Below are 22,113 nucleotides of genomic sequence, written 5' to 3'. Positions count from 1 at the left end.
GGCGTGTATCACGTCATCCACAGATGTGCCCACACTGGCTTAGCATTGAACTTAACCTGTCACGGTTTTCTATTGTTAAAATAAAATCCCCCCCAATTTCTTGCTGATATTTGTCATGTCGGTGAGCAATTAAGAATAATTCAAGCAAAACTGATGATGTAGGAACTCCGGGGGTGGCGGGGCTGGGGCTAGTCTCAGGCTGTCACTGCTGCCGCCTGAGTGCGATCCTGGCCAGGGAGCTGACCCACAGGGCACAGCAGACCCCTCCTGTCTCCCCGCAGCCCCTCAGCTCTGGATTTCAGTGGATCCTCCTGTTTTACTCCCCACTCTGTCTCTGGTGAGTCCTCTCACCCCAGCACCTCTGGCCTGCACCCCAGCTCTACAAAATAAATAAATATTAAAACGACAACAAAAAACAAACAAAAGGTGCCTCCCTGGTGGTGCAAGGTGTTAGTCTCAGCACTAGGAAGCTGATACCAGCCACTGTGGCCTGGGTTCGATCTCTGGCCAGGAAGCAACCCACAGGGCACAGCATACCTCTCCGGTCTCCCCGCTGCTCCCCTCAGCAGTGTCTTTGGTCAGTCTGCCTGTTCTGCTCCCCACTCCGTCTCTGGTGAGTCCTCTCACCCCCCCCCTCTGGCCTGCACCCCAGCTCTTGCATGCATAAGTAAATAAATGTTTAAAAAACAAACAAAAACACTCCATAAAAATCAATGATGTAGCCGCGATGAGATTTTCCGCCCCACGCGTGAGAGCCGGGCGGAGCAGACCAGGCCTGAAGGCCACGCGAGTGACGCTGCACTAGTTGGGGGCTCTCTCCTCGCCAGCTCCCGCGCGCTGCTGGTGTGGGGCGTGGCTCGGGCCTGGGGTGGGTGCCAGCGGAGAAGCTGAGCCCCGAGTCGGAGGTGGGTGGAGTGGGGGAAATTGCACCAGCACCACCGGGTCCTGCTGTCGCCGCTTCACACAAACTAAACGTCCATCCTGAGCACGGGCCGCGGCGCTAATGCCCGACTGTAAACCGGGCGGCCAGGGCCTGAGGTCGCTCCTGCCTCCGGGTGAAGGGCCGGTGGCTCGTCTCCTCCGCAGTTGTCCAGTCACCCGGCTTTCCCCTCTGGCGCCTGCGGCACTTTGGTCACCCCCGTCGCCGCGCCCTGCCTTTCCTGCGCCCCAGCCAGTGGCGCGCGTTCGCCTCCTCCCGGCCGGGAGCGCAGAGGTGCGCGGCCCAGCCCGGCCTGCCCCGGCCACCGCCGGGCAGCCCTCGCCCAGCAGAGGCTCTGGGATGCGCCCTCTCTGGGCTGCCCCTCCCTGGCCGCCCCCTGTCCCATAAAGCCTCTTTACCAGGCTACTGCACCCCACAGGCGTCGCTCCCTCCCGCCCTCTGGGTGAAGTTTGCCACCAGAGCTCAGTCCCTGCTTGGCAGGTACCAGCCTTCGAAGACTTCGCAAGCCGGACGTTCCAGGCCGTGGGCCCCAGGGCGGCCCAGGGGATCCTGGGGCTCTTTATCTCTCCAGGGGCACCAGCCGCCGGCCCTGGGGTCACTCCTGGACCCCAGGGCAGTTCTGGGCACACAGCACGGTGCGGCAGCGCCCTCTGGTGGCGAGGCCCCGCCAGGGCGCACACGGCGGGTCCGCGGGCCGGGGAGAGGCCGGGCCGGGGTGCGCTGAGCACAGCGGGGAGGGACGTGGGGTCCCGCGCCGGAGCTCGCAGATGCGGGGGGCACCCGCCCGGCCCCCACCTGTCCCTGACCAGCCAAAGGCAAACGCTTTCCTTCCCCACCCCAGCCCCGGCCGCCCGGGGAGCCCTCGGCAGGCGTCCCTGTGGGGCGCACCCTCCAGACAGCGCTCGGCGGACTCCGGGGCTGGGGACGCCCACCTGGGCAGCCTCCCCACCTGCCCGGGCCAGGCACCCCACTCCAGCTCTCCCCGACGGGCACTGGGGAGCAGACGTCTCCCCATCCCACCCCAGCGAAAGGCGCCAGGGCTGAGCCGAGCCCGGGGGAGGCCGGAGGAGCCGAGGCTGGTGGGGCGGTGGGGGGGCTCACAGCAACCCGGGGTGCGGGCAGGGCGGGAGGAGAGGGAATTGAGTCCCGGAAGTCAGATTTTCAAAGAAAATTGTCAACTGCACTAATAGTTCAGCCAAGCTGCTCTGTGTGTTGAGCGTGAGCTTGACCAGGAACACGCGTCCCCCGGGATCTGCAGGAGGAGGGTCGGGGCGCGGGGCCTGAGCGGGGCCTGAGCGGCCGAAGCAAAGCCCGACTCCGGGCTGCGCTCAGGGGCCGGCGGATGCCCCAGCAGGCCTCCCGCGCTGGGGAGAGGCGGGCGGGCGCCTCCGGGTGCTGTGGGCAGAGTGGCGCAGGGTAAAGGGCCCCTCCCTGGCTCTGGCCCTCAGCTCCGGACGGGCTCGGGTTGGTGTCCACGCCTCCCGGACACACCGGTCACCTTCCCGGCTCCCGCTGTGCGGAGGCTGCGGCAGGCGCAGGGACCAGGAGCCCCGGGGTGCTCTGGAGCCCGCAGGGAGAGGCCCAGCCACGAAGCCACAGAAGAGGCTCGCGAAGCCCTCGGGGCCCAGGGAGGGGACGGGGCGGCGAGGGCCGCGCGAAGTGTCTCCTTGGCGGGACGGAAACGGCCTCAGCGGCTGTAACGTCCACGTCCACCTTCCTCATTTATAACTGACCCGTCTGTCTTACTGTCTGTGATTGAACCGAAAAGCAAATGCTGTCCTCTGGGACTAGTGAAACACTTTAATGCTAATGAAACATTTCACTCTAGTTTATATACCGAGTTCCTTCAAGCCTTCCCAGGAGCATGGCTCGCACCGCCAAGGCTGCAGGAGTCTGACCCAGCCTAGCGCTGCGCGGGCAGGACAGGGGTGGGGCCGGTGCAGATGGGAGGAGAGGGGGTGCTCCCTGCCAGCCGGGGGTGCTCCTGCCAGTCGGGGGTGCTTCTGCCGGTCAAGGATTTAAGGCAATCGAGGAGGGCGGAGAAGCACGGTGTGAGGAAGCTGTAAGTGAGGAGCAGGGGTGTCTGAAGCCCCGCTCACCAGCTGAGCCCCTGCGCCCCAGCAGCCGTGCGGAGGGAGGCGCAGACTCAGCCAGAGGCAGTGCGGGCGGGGTCCGGAGGGCGCGCTGGCCAGCACCCAGCCCCAGCCCCAGCCCTCAGAGCGGTCCCGGCCCACGGCCTGGGGTGCGCCAGCTTCAGTTTGGTCTGATTCCACTTTTTTCTCTTCCCCGTTTTTTAAAAATGTGTGTATTTCCCCCACCACCTTCCCTGGCTTCCCATGACCGTCTGCCTGCCCGCCCCGTGGGCCTTGGGCACCCCCAGTCCACGGGGGTCCGCCGGTGTTGGGAGCCATTGTCCAGACATCCGCGCTGCAAGCGCCGGGGCCGCCCTGGTCCTCCGCCGCCCGCTGCCGGGAAGGCCGCGTCTCCTCCCTCCCCGGCTGAGCGCCTCCCGTGGGCGGGCAGGCCCCGTCTCGGGGGCCACACCTCAGTGGCCCGTGCCCGCCCGGGCGTGCGGGGGTGGGCATGGTCTCAGGCTCCGCGGGCAGAGGCCAGGGGGGCACAGCGGGGTCGCCCGGCATTTCCACTTTCAGTGTTTTAAGGTGAATCCAGGCTGTTTTCCACAGTGGCCGCGCCAGCCCACATCCCACCCGCGGGGGCAGGGTGTTTGTTAATTTTTCTTTTCTTGTCTGAGCGTCGGTGTCACCCCCAAGAGGCCAGGCCCAGGCCGTCCAGCCGCCCTTCCGGCTCTCGCGTGGCCAGTCGGAGGCATTTCGAGTTGACCTTGTGTGTGGGGTGAGGGTCGGTCTGGTCCGGGTGCGGCCGCCTCCCCCGCGCCGGGGCGTCCTGCCCTGCCTGTCCCGGCACCGGGAGCCGCCGAGCCGGCCCGAGCCCCCTCCCGCCCACCCCCGCCTCCCGCCAGCAGGCTCTGCTTCCCGGAGCCCACTGCAACCGCCTAGGATCAGTCTCTCACTTTGCACAAGCACTGTCGCTTCTGGAGAGTCCGCCGGCGCCGCGTGACGGAGCGTTCCGTTCCTGTTTATCCAGCAAGGCTCGCAGGTTCATTGGTTTTTCTGCTCATCGTTCCTGATTTCTCGCCTGCCCCGTCACGCCGCTGCTGCCCTCGAAGCGCGGCCCCGCCCGAGTGCCCGCCCGGGGCGCGCGTGGTGTCAACGCTGCGTGTCTGCGTCTCTCCACGCGGCCTTCGCGGCCGGCCTTGGGGACAAGTGTCCCGTAGGTCCGGGGCTGCCGGCGACAGGGGCGGGTCGGCAGCCCCTCCCGGGCCCGGCTGCCGCGGCCGCTGCGGCTGGAGCTGAGGCGCCTGGTGCTGGGCGGACGCCGAAGTCAGACGAGAACGGAGAAGACGCCCCTCCGACCCTCCCCGCCCCCAGGCCGGCAGGCGTGTCCTGCGGGTGCCCCGCGTGAGGCTGGCCGCAGCCCTCAGCCCTGGGGCCGCCCGAGCCCCATGTCCGCCCAGAGACCAGCTCGGGCCAGGCGGACGCCGCGTCGCCCCGAACCTCCCCCTCGCTTCGCCGCTGTTTTTAAAGAGGACGGGCGCCAAGTCCCCGAGCAGGGCTGCACGTTACGCGCTCGTGCGCCGCCCACAGATTCAACCAGGGATTGTAAAGACGTAAACACCACGGGTGACCCTGGGAAGCCACAGGCCCAGGGCTAGAAAGTCAGAGCAGACTCGGACTCGAGGCCGAGCGCGTCTCGGGGCTGAGGGCGGACGGCGGGTCCCCGAGGGGCGGCGGCACAGGGTGGCGCCCGGACACCCAGGGTCACGCAGACGCGCAGCCCGCCCAGGCCGCCGCCACCGCGGCCATGACACGCCACCCGCCGCTGTCGCCGGCCGGAGGGGCCGGGTCCTGTCAGACAGACTCCGAGAAGCGGTCGTGACGGCCCCATAGGGGCGGCCCCGGGTCTCCTGCTGCTCCATGATGCCCAGGAGGCCGCGGCGCGGCCCTGCACGGCCTCCTCTGCCAGGCCCTGAATCCCGTGACCATGAACCGTGTCCGGACAGAGCCACCTCAGCTCCCCGCCATCAGCGGGACGGTTCCGTCCGGGGCGCATTCGGATTTCCCTTCCCGGACCAGAGCGTCCTGTGGCCCCTGCAGCTGGCAGGGCCCCGGGGTGGGAGGCTCCCCGGCTCCCAGGGCTGTTCTACCTCATAATGCCAAGGGTAGCTGAACCTGGGGCGCAGGCGGGAAGCCCCGAGCTGCCCACACCCTCCAGAGGGGCCCCCAAGCCTCCCCTGCCCGCGAGGGCCCGTCAGCGGCCCGGACCCAGACCCAGCACGTCCCTGGCACCCCCCAGCACCGCCGGGGCGGACTCACCCTGGCAGCTCAGCAGGAAGAAGTCGGCACTGGGGCTGAAGGCGGCGCTGAAGTAGGTGCAGTTGTCCACCAGGTCGCAGGACAGGCACTGCCGGTTGAAGCTGCCCACCGTGCTGGCGCTGGGGAGAGACGTGGGTGAGCGCCGCCCACCCGCCAGCACCCAGCTGACCAGCTCTGCCCGGTGCCCGGCCCTCCCTGCGCCCTCCGGGGCGGGCCAGGCTGTGTTGGGCCTGAGCTCCTTCCGGCCGCCCCAGGGGCTTCGCCGTGCCTGGCCTCTCCTCACACAGGGGACCCTGCAGACGGTGCTGGGGCGCTGGACCCTGGCGGCCTCTACTGGCCCGTGACAAGGTGGGGGCTCGGGGAGGAGGGCGGAGTGGAGCTGAGGATGCTCCCAAGCCGCTGTCCCCTGAGAACAAGGTGCCCCCGAGGGGCAGGAGCAGGGGTCCGGCCCAGCCTGGCCACGCCCACCTCCCCGCCCCGCCATGGCCTCTGGAGTGGAAAAGCTCAGGAGCTGCTTCCTGGGCACCCTGTGGGGGGCCGGCTCCTCCACGCAGCCAGCGTGCCAGGCCCGGTGTGCGGGCCCCGGGGCCCTGCAGGAGCTCGGGGCAGAGGCCCCGGCAGGCCACTCCCTCGGCCACCTCCATTAACCTGGCGGCAGGGCAGATCTCAGCCGCCCGGGGGACACCAGTGACGATGACGAGTGAGCACACGGTTTGTCCAGCAAGCGCTCCCCTCTGAGAGGACCCCACTGGCCGGCCGACACGCTCTCCTATGGCCGGCAGGGAGACAGGGGCTTCCCCGGCTGCCCCACTGTCCTGGCCTCGGGCCCAAGACCTAGTTTTCCCCAGTGGTGACGTCACAAGGTCGTGTCGTGGGCTGGCAGGTGTCATGCGAGACAGAGGAGTTGGGGCCCTGATCCTCGAGGGGGCGGGCAGCAACTGGCCACTCCCCCTCTCTCCCCAGCCCCCTCCTGGAGAGCGGCATCGGGGTGCACTGGTGAAATCGGGACTAACCCCACTTTGCACCCAGAAGCCCCGGCGAGGACAGGGACTGGGGCAGGTAAACAGAGGACAGAGCGGGCATCACACCCCCACCTGCTCCAGGACGCAGGGCCCCCCGCCCGCCTCTGCCTCTGGGGGCCGGGCCTTGCCTGGGGTGGGCACACTGGCAGAGGCCCTGGGCCCTGGAGGGGGGGGTCCCCCGTCCCCGGCCTCTCCCTGAGCCAGATGTCCCCCCACGGAGAGCCTGGGCACAAGGGCCCTGCGAGCCCACAGTTAAAGGGGGGTCAAGTGTCCCCCGCCCCGCAGGGAGTAAGAGGGATGAGGTGTGACAGAAGCAGGACAGTACATGAAGCTCCGTGTCTGGGCCCCGGTGCTTCCGGGACGTCTCCCCAGGCTGAGCTGCCGCCTGTGGCCGGAGGTTCTTTGCAGCTCCCCGACGGCCACTGGGGGCATTGGTGGGGTGCCCTGGCAGGTGTTGTGGGGGGCGCACCTGTACAGCTGGCGTCTCCTGGGCAGGTCCTCCGTGCTGAGGAAGTAGCTGCAAAGAGAGCAGGGTGCCCAGGGTTAGTCGGCCCAGGCGCCCCACACCAGGCTCCTCCCCTGCAGACACCTCTCTGCAGGGACCCGGGCCCAGGGGCCAGCAGGGGGACTGGCCAGCACGGACTCATCCCCACCAGCCTCCGCCCTGAGCCCAGGGCTCTGTCAGGAGCAGGGACGGTGGTGGGGGGCCCTGGGTGTGGGGTGCTCCTGGGTGTGCAGTGCTCCTGGGTATGGGGTGCTCCTGGGTGTGGAGTGCCCGTGGATGTGGGGTGCTCCTGGATGTGGGGTACTCCTGGATGTGGGGTGCTCCTGGGTATGGAGTGCCCTGGATGTGGGATGTCCTGGGTGTGGGGTGCTCCTGGATATGGGGTGCCCCTGATGTGGGGTGCTCCTGGGTGTGGGGTGCTCCTGGGGGTAAGGACTGAGAACACTCCGCGCAGGTCAGACCTGAAGTTTGGGGGGCATCTCCCATCATCCGGTTACTGAACCCTGAGTTGGGACCTTGCTCCGGGCATGGGATTGGGGTGAGCAGCTGCTGGGCCCTGATCCCGTAAACGAGATGGTGTGGGGGCCACTCACTCGTCGGCTCCACGCTCACCACTGTGGTCCTCCCATCCCTGGCCCAGGTCTGCGCGTCCCCCAACACGGTGCATGGATGGGCTGGGCAGCACCCGCCCTAGTTCACGAGGAAGGGAAGGTGCCTGGCGGGAAGGCAGGGTTCCGGGGGGGGCCCTCCGTGCTGTGCCCAGTGTGGCCGCAGGCGCCCGGGGCCGACCGGGGGCCCCACACTCACATCGTGTTCCGCTTCTCGTCGTAGGACAGGATCCTGGTCACGTCCCAGTCCCCGGAGGTGATGGACTGGATGTTGTCGTTGCTGTTGTTGGGCTGCAGCCGCAGAAGGACGCGGTCAGCGCGGGGGCCACGCGGTCAGCGCAGGCACCGAATGAGAACAGTTCTGCGCGGGCGCCGAGCTCCCCACAGCCCCTCCGGGCACTCGGCAGGGACCGCGCCCGCCGGGGCCCACCAAGGGGGGTTTGGCGCTCAGGAGGAGGAGGAGGGGCCGGGGTGCCCGGAGCCCCCACCCGGAGGGAGCCCGCAGACACCTCCAGGCGGGCTGGCCCCGGCCGCGGCCCCACCGGCTCTGACCCACGGCTTCTGACGGTCGCCAAGGGCCGGCCCTGGCACGGGCCTGCCCCTCCCCCCCGGGCTGCAGGCCCCGTCCCGCCCGCCCCGCGCGCCCCCAGCCGCCCGGCTCACCTGGGACGAGGACACGGTGATGTGGTAGAACTTCCCCTGCCCGCCCTGCGGGATGGCCCTGACGAAGAAGAACTTGCGGCCGTCCTTGGAGAACACGGGCTCCTCATTCTGGGGGCGAGAGGCGGCTTTTGAGCCCCGAAGAGCCGCGAAGAGCCGCGCTTGCCGCGGGGCGCCGGGCAGGACAGGGCGCTGCGGGCACCTGGGGCGATTTCTCCCGGGGCAGCAGCGACCGGTGCGGGGGGCCTTTCCTTCCCGGCCTTGGCCAGCTCCGCGCAGAAGGGGCCGGTGGGGCTGGGGGCGCCTGAGGGGGCACGGCGAGAAGCCGCCCGGCCCGGCGGGGCCTCCCGTCCGCGCACGGCCCGGGAACACGATTCTGAGTGGCCACAGCCCCACGTGGCCTGTCCTGTCAGCCCGGCCTCCTGTCCGCTTTAACACAGCCCACCCGGGGCCGGAGAGTCCGGCCAGGGCCCTGCAGACAGGGGGCACGGCCCCCATGTGCTGCCACAGCCCCTCCCCCCCCAGCAGCCCACGCCGGCGCGGCTCGGGCTGCTCTGCGGCTGCGGCTCAGTCCCTGGAAACAGTCCCCGGCCCGGGAGGGCGGCGGCTGGATCCCCCGAGGGCCGCGTGGCGCGGCTCACAGCAGCCCCTGCTCGCCCGGCGCGGCGCCTGCCACAGGAGCCTGCCAGGGCCCGGCGGGAGCTCCGGACAGTGGGGTGCGGGGGCGAGTGGGGGCACCGAGGCGGGCGCTGAGCTTCCCCGGGACAAACACGCCCCCGCCGCCGAACACAAGCAACACGCGGACAAGCCGGCAAATTCACTGGGAGGGAGCGGGGAGGAGGCAGACAGGCCGGGGGCGTGAGGGGGGCTGCCGGGGAGACGCCAAGCCAGCCCCGAGCCCCCGCGTGCCGGGCGCCCCTACCCGGCCCCGCTGCCGCCCCTGCCCGCCGCGGCCTTGACGGGCGAGCAGGGAGTTCGCGCCGCAGCTTCGAGGCTTCAGGCTCCCGTTTGAGAGTTTCCATCCGCGAAGGACGAGCAGCCGGCGGCGACAGCCATTTTCTGATTCGAGGGGCTCGTGCGGATGCGGGGAGGGGACCCCTCGGTCAATGCACCCCGGCTGGCGGGGGCGGCTCAGCGCCCACGGGGCGCGGAAACATGCAAATAAGACGCGCCCAGAGATTACACCAGCACGTGATTAAAATGACATTTAATCTTCATGAATATTTGCAATAAAATGAAAGCTTTAATCTGCAAATATTTATCTTTCTATTTAGACCCCGGAGCGTGGGATTTAAAAGTAGGGAAATGCAAAGAGCGGCGGTAAATTCGGCTTTTAAAATGCATTTCTGTTTGGCGAGCGCGGGCCGGACTCCTCGGCGCGGCCCGTGTCCTGGGGACATGTTTGCGCTCCGGCAGCGAGAGAGCAACGCCCGAGAAACGGAATAAATAATTCATCCTGGCCAGAAGCGTCGTTTCCACACGGCGAAGGCTTCAGCTGCGTCGGTGCCATCTCCACGCTGGTCTGGGGGCCCCGCGGGGTGGGGTGTGTGTGGGGGGGTGGGGTGTGTGTGGGGGGGGTGGGCCCGCCTCTGCTGCTCCCCGAGACGCGGCCTCGCCCGAAGCAGGTGCGCTTTAGCGACAGCGCAGAGGTCTGGCGGGAGACCCGGCGTGGAGCCGGGGCGGGGGGCAGCGCTGTGCCCCTGGGTGAGGAGACGGCCGTGCGGGTGCTGGGTCCCCGCGGAGGGCCCGCCGGGAGCGGGTCTTCCCAGCGAGAGTCTTCGGACGCTGTGAGTCTTTGCGACCACGTCTCCAGGGCCCGGGAACCCCGTCTTGTGCGGCTCCCCGGCCCGGAATGTAAACCCCACGACTGAAGCCCCGGGTCCAGGACACGGCTGTTGTGACTTGGAAAGTGCCCCTGTCGGGGCGCCAGGCCCCCTTCCGCCCTGGGGGTGAGGCCGAGCCCCCGCTCCCGCCTGCCCCCACAGGCTGGGCATCCGGTCTGGGGGTCACGCCCCCGCGCCCTCAGGCCCCTCAGGCCCCTTTCTGCACGTCCCGCCTCTGAGCGGCTCTGGCTGACCCGGGTCCGTGCAGCTGCAGGCGAGCCTCGCAGCGCTGGTTGGCTCCTCAGAGTGGTTTGGCTCCGACGAAGAGGCGAAGCGTGGGACGTGGCCCGGGGAGGCCGAGGCCGCCGCGGGAGTGTGGGCGCGGCTCAGACCTGGTCCTGCTCCCAGAGGGTGACACCCGGCCCCGTCCTCCCTCTTGACCTCGGAAACATCACTTGGCGTTTCTGCTGGCGAGGGTCCGGCACCGTCTGTCCTCCTGGCGGGGCCGCTGCCCCCCTTGCTCGGGCTCCCCCACGGGGCCGCAGCGGGGTCTCCTGGGGCTGAGCCGCGTCGCGGTGCGTCCAGTCCCCCCTCAGTCCTCGGGCCCCGTGTGCGGCTGCGGCGGGAGCCTTGAGGGTCTCACGTCTCGGAGCCCCCAGGAGGGGCTGCTGGGTCACACGCTGTTCGGTTTTCAGTGCTTTAAGGCCCACCCAGATGGCTCTCGTCTCAGCTGCGCTGGCTCATGTTCCCGCCGCCTGTGGGACGGGCTCTGCTCTCCCCGCCTCCCCCCTGCACTGGCTGTTGGGGTCTCCTCAAGGTGCGCACGCCTCACTGCGGTGTGACCTCAACTCTCTTATTAGAAGAGACGCTGAACATTCCGCCACGTGTCTATGGGCCTAAAATAAGACATCTGAACCAGAGGCGCAATTCAGGGGCGTCCAGTGCATCAGCAAGGCCGTGCCAGCGCCATCTCTAGCGAGTTCCTAACCCTCTGCATCACCCAACATAACAGCCTGTGTCCACCAAGCTGCTACTCCCTCTACTCCTGCCACCCCCAGCTCCTGCAGCCACCAAATTGCCTCTGCTTCTTTCACTGTGTATTCTAGATATTTCACGTGCACGGAATTTGCCTGGCGCTCTTGGCAGCACCACAGGCCAGAGCCCAGCAGTCTCCCTGGCTCACGAGTGAGATGCGGTCTCTGCACCCTAGAATATTGCTCAGCCATGAAGGGTGGGGAGCTCCGGGACGTCACTCAGGGGAAGCGGCCGAGCCACCTCTGAGGCCCACACGCCCATGGGTGCCTGCCCCAGCCCACAGGCCCCGCTGCACAGACCTACACCAGGGCCCACAAAGGCGCTTTTCTCCTGGGCCTTTCGCTGCGATCTCACAGCTGAAGTGAGAGGAAGGTCACAAGTCACTTCAGGGTTCTGTGCTTATTTTGTTGGTCAGCGTGACCCCCGCACGACTCTCCAGGCAATGTTTGGGGTTCCAAGCACACGCCCACTCCTGCCATGTTCTGGGCACAGACGGGCGCCCTAACTTGGACACAGGAAAACCCAAGCGGCCAAGGTCGGTGGCTCTTGTTTTGGATAAAACCAGCAAAGAGCAGGAAGGGGGCATATTTAGAGGCAGAGGTGTCCATTTAAGGGGTCTCCATCCCGCGGCTAACCGAGCAGTGCCGGACAGGCGGCAGCCAGCAGTCAGAGGCTCCAGAATGTTCTTGCAGGGCTACTGTTGACACTTCAGGTGTTTTCCAGAAACAGAATCTTCCACGTTGAGGAGAAGTGCACCTGTGCCCTCCCCGCCAGAATGCTGGACTAACCCTGGTCTGACTTTCCCACAGAATCTCAGACTTTCCATCCGTCAGGAGGGAGAAGAAAGCGGCTTCCCCCCGTGCCCACCTGCTCTTTCTAATGCCAGGTGTGGAAAGAGACAAAAGAACAGAAGAGAGAAAACGCCACCGCCTGGGCCTGCCTTTTGTACGTGAGCCTCATTTTTCTTTCGGTCAGAGAGTGAGTCCCTGCAGCCCCGCCGGTCTCCGCTAGCCTCGCAAGCTCCCGGGCTCTGTTTCAGCGCCTTTCTTCATGTGGGTTGGGGTGGGGGGCCCTGGGGCCCCTGGAGCTGGCCCCGTGGAGCCGACCCCCAGCGCGACGGCCTTTGCCAGAGCTGCGGGCACAGCCCAGGGCTCTCTGCACAGGAGGCTCTGCTGAGGCAGCTTTCGGCGTCGTCGTAATTCCCCAAAGGCTGTCATCTAACTAAGGCGTCTCCCCAGATGACACTCGCGCTCGAGAGCAGCCTTCCTCCCGGGAGCTGCGTGCCCGCGTGCCGCCGAGGAGGGGAGCAGGGCCGGGCCGGGCCAGGCAGCGCCACCAGGACCACCCGCGCCACGGTCGGTGTGGGGCTTCCCGCGCGACTGCAGCGAGGACCCCCGCCAGGGCTCCTTGACCGTGGCTGCGGGGCCTCTGTGGCCAGGCAAAGGACGAGGGGCCGCGTGGGAGCGTTACCTGTCGGTGCAGCCAGGCTTCGCTTTCGTCCTCGTGTTTCTGAAATGAAATAAGAGCGTCAGAAAAAGGATTCTGTGTGTGTGTGTGTGTCTGCGACCAGCAGCGCAGAAACAATTTGATTCCCTTGCACGGTGGCTGCATAAACACAGACAGCGCTGGGGCCGCCCAGGGGTTGCCGTCCCGGCTGAGCGCCGAGCGGAGGTGTCATCTCCGCGCCAACAGAGACGGGTACATGACAGGGAGTGCGAACACGTTGTTAAGCTCCAGGGACCCGCCGCCCTGCCGCCAGGCGAGGGCCAAGTCACCTGCGGGTGACGGCGAGTCCGACAGAAGCCGCCTGCCCTGGAAGCGGCCGCCAGGAGCTGCCGCCTGAGGCTGACCCAGCCCTTCCATCCCAGGGACGGCCGCGGCGCCGGAGAAAGAGTCACACAAGGGAGAAGTCTCCGTGTCTCCAACGTGCGCTCTCCAGACATCAGGATGGATGACGCCCCGGCGTTTGCCCCTCTCTGCTCGCAGAAGCCACGGAAATTTCTTTAGGTCAAGATAACTTAGGAAACCAAAAAATCTAAACCTGTGGATGAAAACCAGACTGCTCTGGGGTCCAGTCCTTGCCTTGATGTCTGATAGACTTTGTGTCTGACCTATTGAGACACACGCCCACCGGGGGTGACCGCTGGCCACACAAGGGCAAGCTCAGGGGCATCCTTGTTTTAGGGATTTGTGACCGTGAGGGCACGTGTGTGTGGATTTGTGCCAAATTTCCAGTTCACAGTTGTGAACACAGTCTGGTAGAACAAAACACTGAAAGGACTGGACACACGGGAGGCGGTAGGTGCGCAGGGGGAGACACGAGCCAGAGTCACCGCTCGCGCGCGTTGGCCCCGGCGGCGCTGTCCCTGGTGCTGACCGGGGGGCTCCGCGGGTGGCGCTGTCCCTGGTGCTGACAGGGGGGCTCCGCGGGTGGCGCTGTCCCTGGTGCTGACAGGGGGCTCCGCGGGTGGCGCTGTCCCTGGTGCTGACCGAGGGCGCTGCTGGCGGCGCTGTCCACGGTGCTGACAGCGCTGCCGGACCCAGGGAGGCAGGCTGCCTTCGCATGTGGGCAGGGATGGGGGACCGAGGCTAGGGGGAATTCCCAGGTTCCTAGCTGGGTGTCCACTCATCCTTCCTGGAAATCAAGCCCAACTTGCTCTAAACTGTATTTAAAAACAAGGATGCTTCCAAACCCACTGAAGACAGCAGGCTCAGAGCGTCCCTAGTCACGACACAGCCAGTGGCCGCCCTTTCTGCCTCAGCAGGGAAATTGGGATTCGCGGTCCAGGAAGCTGCTGAAAGAACTCCCTGCATTTATTAATTGATTTTAACTGGGTCCCCCTCAACACTAGCAAGTCTGCCTCTGAGGCCTGGAGATACCTGCAGCCCCCGGGGTGGGGCGGCCCGCACCTGGGGCTCCTTCCTTGCTCCCGCCTGTCCTAGGTCTCATCTCTCCTTTGCTCCCTGTGCTCCCCGTGCTTAGCGTCTCCCTACTTGAGCCTCTCTGACTGGCACGGTGTGTTAGGGGGCTCTGGGAGCACTCCTGGGCTTGCTGGAGACCTCTGAGACAGGTGGAGGGCAGCGCCGTGAGATGGGGCAAATCAGCGTAGGGCTGGCTCCACCGCGTCCTGCGGCTACAGGCCAGCCCCTCACCTCTGAGCACCACTCAGGAGATGCGGAGAGAGCTGGTCTGTGAAGCGGATGGTCGAGGATCAGGGAGCAGCCCTGGGTGAGCTCCGCTGCCGGCAGGAGCGGCCCATGGAGGAGGCCCGAGAGCTTGGCCGCAGCACCCAGTCCCCCCAGCAGGTGGCACTGGAGCAGAGCCCAGCACCGGGCAGGGACCTGACCAGGGAGCCACCAGGCCCAGCCAGCCCTGTCCAACCAGTCCCTCCCCAACTGCCCCGCTCCTACCTTCGTGCAGACCCCAGTGGTGGCGTCGCAGAGGGTGAGGATGGACACGTTCTGCGCGCGGCTCAGCCAGTTCACGGCGATCTTGGTGCTGGTGGCCCACTTCACCATGGTGATGTAGTACTCCCTGAGGACGCCAAGCGCAGTGTTAGGGGCTGAGAGCCGCGCCTCCGCGGGCACAGCCCGGGCCCTGACAGCGATATTGGGGGAGGCGCACCACGCCAGAGCTGCCCAGGAGCACGGCCCTTCTGGGCTGCTCCCTCAGCTGAGGGAAGTCATGTGGCCCAGAGTTAGCCGCCCTGTGCACCCTGGGCTGGGGTTCATACGGACTCCCTGTCTGCCCTGGGGTAGGGGTGCTGCTCCCGGGGCTCGTAAGCTGGGCTGCAGTGGGCTGTCCTGCTGGTTGGCTTTCTAGCCGGGTCTATGCACCCCTTCACGTTACTCAAAGTAGCCGGGAGGTCACAAGAGAGGTGGACAGAGCAAGAGCAGGAGGTGGGGCTGGAGGCTGGCTCCATCCCCCTGTCCCCCCTCTGTAGGGACAAGCTCCCCAGGGACATCTCGAGTGCGCTGGGGAACGTGGGTCTAAGCTCTGGGCATCAGGCTGACTGGCTTTGAGATTCCAGATGCCACGGGTCTGCTTTGTCTGAGCCTGGGGCCAGCAGGGTGTGGGGCCCTCTGTGTTTAGCACAGGGATGCTGGGCCCCTGGTAATAGCCCAGCCACCCACATCTCCCCAAACTGGGCTTGTAGCAGGAAGATGCACAAAGGGAGGGGGGAGCATCAGGAAGAGCCTCCCTCAGGACGCCGAGCAGGCTCCCGGCAGAGGCACTGCCCCAGCCTGTCTCTGTAAGGAGACCTGCTGCCCACCACGGCTGTCCATGGCCTGACCAGCCCCTCTGCCCCCAGAGGCCAAGGCAGTCCCTAGACAGCTCCTAGCAAGCTGGGGTGCATTTCTTAATAGCGCCCAACAGAGAGCCCCCCAGCACTCGGAAGTGAGTCCCCACGAGCCAGGCCAGAACCCTGCGTCTCCTGCTTCTCAGGCCCACCGTAACAGTTTCCAGCCACCTGGCCTCAGTTGGGAGCCCGGGGGAAGCGGGACTTGCCACCTGCCCCCATGGGCAGGGCCGTGCCCAGGGCCGCCGCAGAAGTCTCTGGAAGTTACCAAAGACCTGGGCGGGGAGGAGGGTGCACAGGCACCACCCAACTTTTGTGATTTTTCAGCCTTCTCGGTTTCTGTGGATGCTGAGGCAGGGCTGCCGTGTCCCCGCGTCTGCTCAGCCAGCCTGCCCGCCCTCCCGGGGCCTGATCTGTGTGTTGGCTGAAAGGTTCTCTCCTCCAGCCTCTCCCAGCGCCAGTGTGAAAGGCAGCCCATCCTTCTGGAACACTCCCTGGGGATCTCGCCTTGCCGTCTGCTTCGGGCCTGGGGGCTGGAGGCGCACTTACAACGGTGGAATTCGATCCACTCCCGGGATAATTGTAGGCACAAAGACATTGATTTCGATCAGGCCTGAAAGGCCCCCCGGGTCTGCCCAGCTCTCCTGCCAACGAGCACCCTGGCTGCTCAGGTGCTGTGTCCCTGCAGGCAGGGGCTGGCCGCTCGCAGACGTGGGCTGGGCGCGCACTGGGGTTTCTGGACGTGGGGTCCGTTCAGACGCTCACGCCGCGGTGTGCTCTAGTGACCTGGGGGTGCCTGGGGCCGGCGCCCAGCCCCCACCACGGGAGAGCAGCCCAACATGCTCGGCGGCCCCACCCCGAACTGAAGGGCGGTTCCAGGGGACTGTGACGCTTTCACACCTTTGTAAAATCAAACATGTGTCAGGCACACCTCGCGAGGGGGCCTCTGCACCGAGGTTACGTAAGGAGCAAAACAAGCGCCAGTTACAAGAACAGTGGAAGCATCAAAAGTCCCAGGCCGAGCCGCTCTGAGGCCCGTGCGGTGCCGCCCTGTCTGGAGCCCCCGTGTGGGCATCTCCGGCCCCGCCGCTGCCGCCTTCCAGCAGATGCGCCCCGGGCCTTTCACCTGAGCTGCCCGCGGCGGGGCCTCGGCTCACGGTCCCGGGGAGGTGACCTCGCCCCCCGGCCACACGCCCGGCCCAGGACGGCTTCCTGGCCAGGCCCAGCGCCGAGTGCGCGTCATGATCTGGAACAGGTCGAGCCAGCGCCAGGACAGCGCGGCCGGGAGGAGGCAGCGGGGTGCCAGCCTCTGTGGGGAGCCGGCCCGGGAGGGCGGAACACGGGCCTTTGGCTTTGGAGGGTTTGGTGCTGGTCTGAAGGGTCCTCACCACGGGGGGGTAGGGGGGCGGCAGAGCTGGATCATTTTTAGGAGAAAGACCTTCTAGAGAAGGCGGGGGACCCCGCTCAGCCCCGCGGCGGTGCCCGTGAGAGGCCCAGAGGCCCCCGAGAAGGGCCAGCGTCCAGGCAGCCCCGCGTCGGTGGCCGGTGCCAGGCATGGGGCTCCCCCTGGGGGACCCCAAAAGATACACAGGCGGTGCCCGGGGGGAGGGAGAAGGCTGGCGTGAGAGACACCATGAGAAGAAAGAGGCGCCATGAAGGGGGTGGAAAGAAACACAAGCTGCAGCGAGTTGATTCAGAGAAATGGAGAAAAATGTGGGCAAACTTCTCAAAATAAAAATCCTGCCGGGAAGGACTGAATTACCCCGTTTCCGCCGCGCCTGCTCGGCCCGACGCAGGCCCGGGAGCGCGTCTCGCACGGTAAATATTTAGCGTGTGTTGAGGGAGCACATCGCGTCCCGGCGGAAAGGCCCGCAGCTGCTTTTCTGCCAGGGGCGTCGCGGACACAGCCCCACGGTTCCCACGTGGCAGAGGCTGCAAGCAGCTGAGAGGGTTTCCAGGTAACGGCCCGAGAGGGTTTCCACACCACGCTGCCAATGACGTCACGCGGCTGCAGACGTCTCCCTGACGTCACCGCCAACGGGTGTGTCGGGGAGCGGAGCCTTAGGACCCCATTACCTAAGAATAGCTCGTATGAAAATGTAATAGTCAATAAAAGTGTCCGCCCCAAGCCGCGGCGAGAGGGAGACGAGCGCAGGGGACGCTGCTGGGAACCGGCTCATTACTCGTAACAGATGAGCCGGAGAAGCGCGTCTGCGTGTCTGCAAAGAATCAAAGGGAAACGGATGGAAATGCTCACAGAGGGGGCTGCAGGCGCGGGGGTGGGGTGGGGGGGGGCGCAAGCGGCTATTTCCGTAATGCACACGTCACTTGAAGAAGGTTGTTGAGAATAAGTTAAAGTTTTCCCATTTAAGTGGCTGACAGTGAAGTCTCCTTGCTGAAGCCGGACTGTGGCGACACAGAACGAACCTGGATGCAGCGACCCCCGGGACGGCAGCAGGGAGAGGCGCTGGCGCTGCGGGCTCGGCGCAGACCGTCCTGCGGGCTCAGCCAGTTGGGACAAGCAGGCCCCGGGCCCTGCGGAGCTGAGGCTGGGGAGCGGGACAGGCAGGGCGGACGGAGGCGGTGCACGCGGAGGGTCACCTGAGCTCTCTGGGTGAGTTAAATGATGAAAAACCACTTAGATATGTGATTGCCAAACCCAAAACACCTTTCGAAAGAAAAAGAGAGGTGGCTCAGAGGAACAAGCATCAGACGGACCTGAGAGCACCTTGACTGGTGCCGGGCAGAAGTGGCGACCCCGGTGCCCGGAGCCGGGCCGGCTCCCCTCACCCGGTCCCTGCAGGTGACGGTGCCGAGGCTGCAGGTCAGCGCCCGTGCTGCTGCCCCTTGCACGGCCCCTGTGAAGCCTCCTGCCCGGACCAGCTGCCGGCCGGCGTGACTCTGCGAGGCTCTTGGGGTGCGTTAGCCAAGGCCCACGCCGCTGCCAGGCAGGAGGAGGTGGTGGAGACAGCGCTGGCGTCCAGGCCACGGTCCTCATCTCCGGGTCAGCCCGCAGCGCGGGGGTCAGCTTCCTGGGCCTGCCCGCCCGCTGTCTTGCAGCCTGGGGGTGAGGCCCAGCGGTCTGGCTAAACGGGGTGCCCAGGGGCTTCCACTGATGCTCAGGTTTGAGACCATGAGCTAAGGGGGCTGGGGTGTGGCGCGGGCACCGGTGGAGGCCAGTCCCCTCGTCCCCTGCCTGTCCCTGCCCAGCAATCCGGGCAGGCAGGGAGCTCGGGCAGAGCCGGTGGACGAGGGCGATGGAGCAGAGATGGCAGGAGCAGAAGCAGAAGCCCCTAAAGACGAGACGGGGCCAAGTTTGAGAGAATCGGGGTGCAGTGAGGCGCTGAAGCCAGTGGCAGTCCCAGGGGCCAGTATCGACTGGGTCTGGAAACTGCACACGTCGCGTTTGGAAAAGAACACGGGACGCCACAGCGCAGGCCGGGCCCGGGAGGGACGGTCTCTCTACTCCCGAGCGCTCGTCTGCTCACACGCGCCCGCGGGCCGAGGGCCGGTCAGGGCTGGCGCACAGCAGGCGGGCACCGCCATACGGAGGGGGGACAGAGGAGCCCCCCAGCACCAGAAGGGGGTCATGGCAGGCAGGAGGGGCTGGGGAACAAAGACACCGCGTTTCCGTGACCTCCCAGCAAAGGCGCCTTCAAATCCAGAGCCGGTGGCTTTTCCTGGGGAGCAGCAAATGAATTTTTTATTAGCCCATTTGTTTGGCATAAAATATTAACGGGGTGTCATCTCGCCTCACAGGAATTACTGCGCCTGTTGCCGCTAGGCTTCCCGGATCCTGGCCTGGGTCCTGGCGGCCGCGTGCGACAAGCACGGGGGTAAAGGCTGCTGATCTGGGGCACAGGACCCGCAAGCTGCTCTGGTCCTCTCCCGCCGCCGCGGCTCCAGGGATCCGGCTGGAGCAAGGAAAACGCTTGGAGAGAAAAATGTCTCTACTTGATGCTCTTAAATAGGAAGCGTCTTTGCTTAGGAAGCTGAAGCGATACCAGACGTGACGAACTGCGTGGCCACACCTGAGCGGCCCCCCATGGCTGAGGGATCACGCGGATGTGCCCGCGGGCCGTGTGCCCTGCGCCACGCACAAGACCGTGACCGTGACAGGGGACGATGATGCGAGCTTCCGTCAGCTCACCTGAGAGAAGGAAAGATCTTCCATCTCACGGCTGCCAATGCAGAGGCAACTGTGGGGGGCCGGAGGGAGAAGCAAGGGGGTGTCACCTCCAGGCCTGTGGAGGGGGAGGAATCTGTGGACGGGGAGAGGTGGGGGCAAACCTCACGCTGCCTCTTGTTTATGCCTCGATTTCCATGTTTTCAGCCCCCGCCCATCTGGCCACCATGTGTACATCATGTCCAGCCAGCCAGCCACCCATCCCCACATCTGTCTATCCACCTGTCCATCCACCTGTCCATCCATCCATCCACTCATCCCTCCATCCATCCCCCCATTTGTCCATCAATCTGCCCATCCGTCTGTCCATCCATCCATCCATCCATCCATCCATCCATCCATCCATCCATCCACTCATCCCCCCATCTGTCCATCAGTCCATCCATCCCCCCATCTGTCCATCAACCTGCCCATCTGTCCATCCATCCATCCCTCCCTCCCTCCCTCCACCCACTCACCCACCCACCCACCCATCTGTCCAATCATCCATCTGTCTACCTACCCACATACTTGACCAACCCACTCCCTATGGGTCAAGCACCCCTCAGGCACTGGGACTCCCGTGTCCCATGAGGACGTGCAGCTACCTTCCTCATGCCCTGCAGCTCTCCCTCCCGCTCGTCCGTTAGGAGAGGGGACCGGGGGGTGCATGGCGGCAGGTATGGGTCCCTCCTTGACGCATGCCTGGCAGCAAAACGCATGGTGCTGGGAAGTCCTGCCAAGTCCCGTCCCAGCAGATGCCCAAACCCACACACCACACCTGTGGCTTGCGGGGTCACTCCTCCGCTCTCCCAGGCTGTGGCCTGGCCCCGAACAAGCTTGTCCAGGCGACTGCTGACGTGCATGCGCTGGCTGCAAGGGCCTGCTGCTCAACAGAGGCGCCTTATTGGTGGGGCAGGGATGGCAGGGTCGCATTTGTCTCTGGGGTCTCCTCTCCTCAGCACACAGCGCTGAGCAGCTGGTCAGCACTTGTGTCCAGCGTCCAGGCAACTGGATGCACTTCTGAGCACAGGCAGGTGACATAAAAAGCTCCCTTCGCCAGGTGCTTACCTGCACTGGACAGTAGGCTCAGATTTCCAGGTGTCTGAGCACTGGGTGTGTATGTTGATGAGGACACAGAGCCCAGGGACAGCAACGTCCATGTCCTCCTCAGGGCTGCAGCAGGACAGAGGCCTCTCCTGCCCAAGTCTCCCGCCAGGAACGGGCCAGGCACTGTAGTGCAGAGGCTCTCACAGTGCCGTCCCGCGAGCCTGGGCTGACGTTCCTGGGGCCCTCTCTGGGTGTTCGCGCTCCCACGTGGCCTGACACATGGCCAAAACAGAGGCTGCGTATGCAGTTTACCCCCAGAATATCTCCAGAGAAGTTTGAGGGCAGACTCAGGTGAGACTACCTGGTTCCCAGTCGCCCACATGAAGACGAGACTAGCTGAGAAACGTGTTGGGTGGGAGGCAGACTGGGGTGGGTCTGGGCTCTGACGTTCTCGAGAATAGATATCTCCTCCACCCCAGGTGAAACTGCTGTGACCCGCTCTGGAGTCACCTGAGGCGCTTTTAACACTGCCCCCACCCCGCCCAGGCCACGCCCCTGAGAATTGCCATTTGGTGATTTCTCCAATTCAGCTCCGAGCCCCCCAAAAACTTGAAGCACAAAGTGAAACATGGCAGGTGTGACAACAGCTCTCACACAACCAGCAGCGAGTCCAAATGTGTCAGGGTCCAAATGAGGCTTTGGGCAAGTCAAGTGGTGATGGTGGTGGTGATGGTGGTGATGGTGGTGATGGTGGTGATGGTGGTGGTGATGGTGATGGTGGTGATGGTAGTGGTGGTGATGGTGGTGATGGTGGTGGTGATGGTGATGGTGGTGAGGTGATGGTGATGGTAGTGGTGGTGATGGTGGTGATGGTGATGGTGATGGTGAGGTGGTGATGGTGGTGATGGTGGTGGTGATGGTGGTGATGGTGGTGATGGTGATGGTGGTGATGGTGGTGGTGGTGATGGTGATGGTGATGGTGGTGATGGTGATGGTGATGGTGGTGATGGTGGTGATGGTGATGGTGGTGATGGTGGTGGTGGTGATGGTGATGGTGATGGTGGTGATGGTGATGGTGATGGTGATGGTGGTGATGGTGGTGGTGGTGGTGGTGATGGTGATGGTGGTGATGGTGGTGGTGATGGTGGTGATGGTGGTGGTGATGGTGGTGGTGATGGTGATGGTGGTGATGGTGGTGGTGGTGGTGGTGGTGGTGATGGTGATGGTGGTGATGGTGGTGGTGATGGTGGTGATGGTGGTGGTGATGGTGATGGTGGTGATGGTGATGGTGGTGATGGTGATGGTGATGGTGGTGATGGTGGTGATGGTGATGGTGGTGATGGTGATGGTGGTGATGGTGGTGATGGTGGTGATGGTGGTGATGGTGGTGGTGATGGTGATGGTGGTGATGGTAGTGGTGGTGATGGTGATGGTGGTGAGGTGATGGTGATGGTAGTGGTGGTGATGGTGGTGATGGTGATGGTGATGGTGGTGATGGTGGTGGTGATGGTGGTGATGGTGGTGATGGTGATGGTGGTGATGGTGGTGGTGGTGATGGTGATGGTGATGGTGGTGATGGTGGTGATGGTGGTGGTGATGGTGGTGATGGT

The 22,113-nt window shown here is 65.4% G+C and overlaps 1 protein-coding gene across 3 annotated transcripts in view; it reads right to left on the bottom strand.

Annotated features, from left to right (window-relative positions):
• The window catches only part of DPP6 (dipeptidyl peptidase like 6), a 400,214-nt gene that overhangs the window by 24,019 nt on the left and 354,082 nt on the right, over window positions 1-22,113 (bottom strand). For all 3 annotated transcript variants that reach the window (XM_054692782.1, XM_037516312.2, XM_037516322.2), the window contains exons 11-16: window positions 14,399-14,522; window positions 12,458-12,496; window positions 8,133-8,240; window positions 7,669-7,760; window positions 6,826-6,873; window positions 5,335-5,453 (exon numbers count right to left, since the gene is read on the bottom strand). In XM_054692782.1, the coding sequence (XP_054548757.1) occupies window positions 5,335-5,453; window positions 6,826-6,873; window positions 7,669-7,760; window positions 8,133-8,240; window positions 12,458-12,496; window positions 14,399-14,522 (530 nt within the window). The remainder of the gene's footprint in view (window positions 1-5,334; window positions 5,454-6,825; window positions 6,874-7,668; window positions 7,761-8,132; window positions 8,241-12,457; window positions 12,497-14,398; window positions 14,523-22,113) is intronic.

Source organism: Talpa occidentalis, unplaced genomic scaffold (assembly GCF_014898055.3).
Source record: "Talpa occidentalis isolate TD23 unplaced genomic scaffold, MPIMG_talOcc4v2.1, whole genome shotgun sequence".
Lineage (NCBI taxonomy): Eukaryota > Metazoa > Chordata > Mammalia > Eulipotyphla > Talpidae > Talpa > Talpa occidentalis.
Note: the sequence above shows the minus strand (reverse complement) of the source record. Positions and strands in the feature narration are given on the sequence as shown.